Source organism: Myotis lucifugus, unplaced genomic scaffold (assembly GCF_000147115.1).
Source record: "Myotis lucifugus unplaced genomic scaffold, Myoluc2.0 scaffold_116, whole genome shotgun sequence".
NCBI lineage: Eukaryota > Metazoa > Chordata > Mammalia > Chiroptera > Vespertilionidae > Myotis > Myotis lucifugus.
The window spans coordinates 3,791,921-3,797,920 of NW_005871164.1; the positions used below are offsets into that span (position 1 = coordinate 3,791,921).

General features: G+C 49.0%; 1 protein-coding gene across 1 annotated transcript in view; it reads right to left on the reverse strand.

Annotated features, from left to right (window-relative positions):
• Positions 1-2,580: 2,580 nt before the first annotated feature.
• LOC102431797 (transmembrane protein 163) overlaps positions 2,581-6,000 on the reverse strand; it is a gene marked incomplete at its 5' end in the record, with an annotated part of 40,922 nt that continues 37,502 nt past the window's right edge. The window contains one exon of the mRNA XM_023757864.1: positions 2,581-3,352. Coding sequence (XP_023613632.1) covers positions 3,292-3,352 — 61 coding nt within the window. The remainder of the gene's footprint in view (positions 3,353-6,000) is intronic.

The following is a 6,000-nucleotide window of genomic DNA, read 5'->3' on the forward strand; positions in this document are numbered from 1 at the left end:
AATGCACTGACTGACTGGAAAACATGCCTGGCTTCAGCCCCAGATGAAACGAGGCTGCGGAATTTGCACACGGGAGGTGGCAAGGGTGACCTTTGGCTCCATGCTGGGCCTCACCCCAGTGATGTCTCCTGGACCGTTCCAGAGTTTTTCCTTGGGGAACTTTTTGAGCTAGAAATTAAGGTGAATTTTCCCATTGACTGTACCCCTTAAAGTTAACTGTTCCTCTGAAACGCAGTAAGAGAGGCTTTTCTGTTTTCAAGGGGAGAGGAGCGACCGATTGACCCTGCTGTCCCCTGCCGGCCAGGGCGGCTCCTCCACAGTCCAGTCCACAGGGGCCGACTCCTGGGCGGGTTCGCTGTCAGGTGTTTGTACTGGCCCCGGGGCCACCGGCTAGCCCGGGGAACCCCAAGACTGTCCCACCATCCCGGGGGAGCCAGGGGTGGGGCGGGGAGAGTATCTTCAGAACCACTCCCAGAGCTGCTGGTGGTTCACTGATTTTTTCCCCCGTCACCTAAATATCAGTTCACTTTTTTATTGGGGTTCTAGCCTCTTGCTCCCCAATTGGAGCTGCGTCTCCTCGCCTGTCTTGGTCCTCTGGACAGATGCACTGTGGAGTGTGGAGGAGTTTGCTGGAGCCCTGTGTCCGAGTTCCTGTTTTCTCTTCAGCTGAATCGGCAGCCCTAGACTTCTGCGGGTGTAAGACTGGGATTCACCTTCTCCCAGGCATCATTCCTCTATCCCTGATTTGTGGAACCTTGAGATGAACTCCCCCAGTCGCCTGCAGCTGGTGAGGCCTGGCAGAGGGACCATGGCCAGCGAGTGCTCATAGGACGTCAGGTGTGTCTGGGGGCTTGGGGCGCGCAGAGAACGTCAGCCAGGCTGGAGGCCTGAATGCCTGGCTGGGACTGCGGCATGGGAACTAGGTAGTCTGCCACTTCTGCCCAAGGGGAGACGGAGCAAAGTTGGGAAGCATTTTGCTCACTGTCCTGCCCAGGTGTTAATAGGACAACAGTGGAACAGTCGATGCCAAAGGAGATGGTGATGTCCCTTCTACTGTAGTTGCTGTCACAACTTGATGTCTCTAAGCTAATGACCGTTCACATCTGTGTCTTCAAACAGCGCCTGGTTCACTCTGGGGTTTGGTGCAGGGTTCTGCCAACGAGGTGTCGCTGTCCACACGTCCCAACGTACTGTACCTGCATAGAGCACTGCTTTGTTTTCCACTGTTGTAGACAAAACTAGGGAGAACTTTATTTTTCAATAAACTTTTCTTGTGTGACAGGTAGGAGTGATCTTTGGGGGGCCGGGTGGGTGCAGGGTCACCTGCAGGACACAGCGCAGCTGCACCCCAGCGCTGGCGTCCACTGCCCGCGTCTCACCGTTTGCAGACACCGCCGGAAATGCTGAGAGACCGTGACGGTTAAGGAGTGGAGGACGGTTTCACTGGTGTGTTCTTTCCCTGCCTCACATCCACCCATACTCATCTCAGAACACTCCCTAGACGGGGCCTTTTTTTTTATTTTTTTTTGAGATAACTGTACTACACCAGATGCTTGAACATCATTAAGGATGTGCTAGAGAAACAGTCCTAAAAAGGTGAGGGCCTGTTAGACCTGATGCATTTCCCTCACGAGCACTGGGTTAGGCACCTGCTCTGGAAACAAGATCATGTCTGTGGGCACACCAGGGGCTGCTGCAGGTGGTGCTGGGGGAAGGCGTGGCCCAGCCTCAGCACAGCCTCTCACGCTCTGCCCAGAGCAGGGACAGCACACAGTTCCTGGATACGGAGTCACAGGTACGGCATGATTCCTGTACACCAATCCCAGAAAGGTCCGAGAAGAAGGCGAGCGTGCACATTTAGGGGGGGCTACATCCTAGCTTCCCTCGGAGCTTCCATGCTGTATTAAATACACAGGAAACCTGCAGGAAAGACACCACTGAATCTGCCATCCCCAGACCTCCTTGAGCAGTTGGCCCTTTACCAGGTCCGTGTTCATGTCCTGCAGAGCCCTCTGCAACGCGCTGTGGAGGAAGCTGGCCGACAGCGCCAGGCTGCACCAAGGTCAGGGGCCCCCAGACCAAACCACCTCCCCTTCATCAGCCTGAAGCAGAGCAGTGGGAGGGGGAGTTAGGGTCTGGGACAACCATCCCTCAGTCCCAGGCAAGGTCAGCTCCAAGGCCTCGGGCACCACCACATCAGTGTGTGGCCATTCCTCCCCTGAGCGATGGGTGGCCTCCCCACAGACGCAACCCACAGTCTTCAGGGTCTCCACTCACACTCCACCCGGAACAAGCGACCCTTCCATGTCGTCCTTCAGCCTCACAGCAAGCCTGCCTGTGATGGGGACAGCTCTCAAAGGTCACCTCTCAGGCCACACAAAACAGGGCGCGGTCTCTGCTGGCCGGACAGTCGCCTGGGCAAGCAGCAAGTGCTACAGTACCGATGGGTGTGGGGACCATTCTCACAGAACTGATACCTAACGTTAGCTAAGCTGCAGACAGCTCGTCCTGACAGCCGCCTCTCACAGGCCAGAGTACCACGGCCACCTGACACAACACAGAGATGCCTGCACATGTGGGTAGATTGTGTAATTATTTATTACAAATAAATGGTGGTTTCACATCTGTCAAAAACGGGTCCTGTTTTTACATGTGTGTGCAGGTTCTGATGTACAAGAAAGGGTCATGTGCTGAGTTCGTCCATGCAAAGCTCACACGTACATCACTAAATACTTTAAAAATAGAACGATCTCCTTTTGAACCAATCTGTTTAGATTCAGGATTAGTAAAACAGTATGAAACTAATGAAATACAGTGATAGGAATTAGGAAGTGCGACACTGACGGTTCTGGGCATGTGAAGGGTGAGGGACAGAAGGGTACACACGGTCTTCCCTTCAGTTCTGCCGGAGAGATGAGCTCCGAGGGCCCGAGCTGCTCCATGCCCAGAGGAGGTGGGTGTGGTCAGTGGCTCTGTTTCAGAACTTCCTGCCAAGCAGAGACCTTATCCGACCCACAGGAACCTTTTTACTCCAGAAAACAGAAACAGCCAGTTCCCAATGGGCATGGGAAAACCAGTGTCCCCTCCTGTGCACGGCGTCCTGATGGGGTGACGGGGGAGGTGGGCGAGGGGAGCAGTGCAGACCAACCTGCTGGGCACGCCTGTTCCCGTGAACACAAACTCTCCAAATAAGAAAGTGGATGTTCAGCTAAATACTGGCACCGTCCGCCGTGTGGGACCCTCTCGTCGTCCTGATGTCTTCATGCAGATGCAGACAGGCGCTCGGGCCCTTCACTCAAACATCTCGTAGTGGCGCGTCTGCCTCACCCTGGGCACCATGTCGATGAGGAGTCTGCAGAGGACACACACAGGTCACCCAGCACACCCCCATAGTCCTGGGGTCTGAGCGCTTGGGGAAGCAGATGGGAGAGGCAATTAAAAAAAAAACTAACTCACATACCATAAAATTCAGCTTTTGAAAGTATATGATATGGTGGTGTTTAGTATTTGCTTACATTGTCCAATCAACACCACCACCTAATTCTAGAACATTTTCCTCACCCCAAAAAGAAACCCACCAGCGTTATTCCCTTTTCCCTCCCCAACTACCCCCAACCACTAATAGATTTTCCCTAATTAAGAGAATATTTAATTTATAAAAGTAGACATGTACACTATTATTTTATAATTTACCTGATTGTTTAAAGTGTAAAGTTGAAAGTTTATTTCTGTTTTGTTTTTTCCTATATTTTGTTTTTAGATTCCAAATATAAGTGAAATCATATGGTATTTGTCTTTGTCTGACTTATCTCACTTAGCATAATACCCTCTAGGTCAGTGATGGCGAACCTTTTGAGCTCGGCGAGTCAGCATTTTGAAAAACCCTAACTTAACTCTGGTGCCGTGTCACATATAGAAATTTTTTGATATTTGCAACCATAGTAAAACAAAGATTTATATTTTTGATATTTATTTTATATATTTAAATGCCATTTAACAAAGAAAAATCAACCAAAAAAATGAGTTCGCGTGTCACCTCTGACACTCGTGTCATAGGTTCGCCATCACTGTTCTAGGTTCATCCATGTTGTGGCAAATAGCAAGATTTCATTCTTTTTATGGCAGAGTAATATTCCTTCGTATATATGTACCACACCTTCTTTATCCACTCATCTATCCATGGGCACCTAGGTTGCTTCAGTATCTTGGCTATTGTAAATAATGCTGCATATGTCTTTTCTAATTAATGTTTTCAATTTCTTCGGATGAATACCCAGAAGTGGGATTTATGGGTCACATGGTAGTTCTATTTTTAATTTTTTGAGGAACCTCCATACCATTATCCACAGCAGCTGTACCAATTTATAATCCCACCGACAGTGCACAAGGCTTCTCTTTGTCTTCACATCCTTGCTAACACTTGTTTGGTTACTGATGATAGCCATTCTGTCCCTTTAACATCTCTTATAACACTTGTTTAGTGGTGATGAACTCCTTTAGCTTTTTCTTGTCTGCTTTAATTATAATGATATAGAGTAACCTTTGTGGTAGGTCCTTGCTTTTCATGACTTTTAATATTTTGTGCCAATCCCTTCTGGCTGCAAAGTTTCTGTTGAGAAATAAGCTGACAGTCTTATGGGAGCTCCCTTAAAGGTAATGGAATTATTTTCTCTTGCTGTTTTTAAGATTCTTTCTTTGTCTTTAACCTTTGGCATTTTAATTATGATATGTCTTGGTGAGGGCCTCTTTGGGTTCGTCTTGTTTGGGACTCTCTGTGCTTCCTGGACTTGTCTGTCTATTTCCTTTGCCAGATTAGGAAGTTTTCAGTCATTATTTCTTTCAAGTAGGTTTTTAATCCCTTGTTCTCCCTCTTCTCCTGCTGGTACCCCCATGATGCAAATGTTGCTATTCTTTACATTATCCTTTAAACTATCCTCATTTTAAAATATTCTTTCTTATTGCAGTTCCAATCGGGTGTTTCCCACTACCTTGTCTTCCAGATCAATAATTCAGTCCTGTGTTTTAAACTCTGCATCTAGAGTTTCCATTTTGTTTAGTTCTTCTTCTAGAGTTTCCTCCTGTTCTTTTATCTGGGGTGTGTTTCTTTGTCTCCTCATTTTGGTTGCCTGTGTTTGCTTCTATGTGTTAAGTAGATCTGCTATCTCCCAGTCTTGGTAGAATGGTCTTATATAGTGTCTTGTGGGGCCCAGTGGCACAGTCTCCCTGATCACATGAGCCAGGTGCTACAGGAGTGTCCCTTCTGTGGGTTGTGTATGCCCTCCAGTGTAGAGCCCTGTTGGCACATCAGGTTGGTGGGATTGACCTTCAGGCTACATGACTAAAGCAGACAAGCTATTGTGTGGAGGCTAAACACATAGTGGGAGTCGTTTTAGTGGGGCTTTGTTGCCAGCTGCTTCCACCCTGCAGTTGAGCCATTTGTGGAGCTAGTTGGTGGTGCCCCGATACAGTCTAAAGCTGGCCCCTGGTGTGTTGGTTCTGGAGCTTCTTAGGAGGGGCTCCAGTGCAGGCTTGAGGCCATCTGGTCAGAGCTACAAAGTCTTTGTGGTTTGTTGCCACTTGTGCTGGGCTTGTAGGCACTTGAAAGAGGCTGTGCTGTGAATCAAGGCTGGTTGCCACTAGCGTCAGTCTTGGGACCCTTTGGTGGCACCACAGTGTGTGCTGACACGGGCACCACGTGTGCTGGGCTCATGGCCATTTAGTTGAAGTTAGTTCCAAGTCAACACTGGCCAGTTTTGTCAGGCTTGGGGCCCCCTGATGGGAATTACAGTGCAAGTTGAGATATATTCCCTCTTGTGCCAGGCTAACTGCTGCTTGTTTGGGGTTTTTGGAACTTTGAGGGATTTTAGGTAAATCCATAGTGTGAGCCACGGCAGGCCACTTGTGTGGAAGATCCATTGGAAGCACTCGGAAATTCGAGTAGAGTGGGGTGGGGTCTCAGAGAAATACCAGGGTGGGGCAAATGGTGTTAGCCAAGGTGAT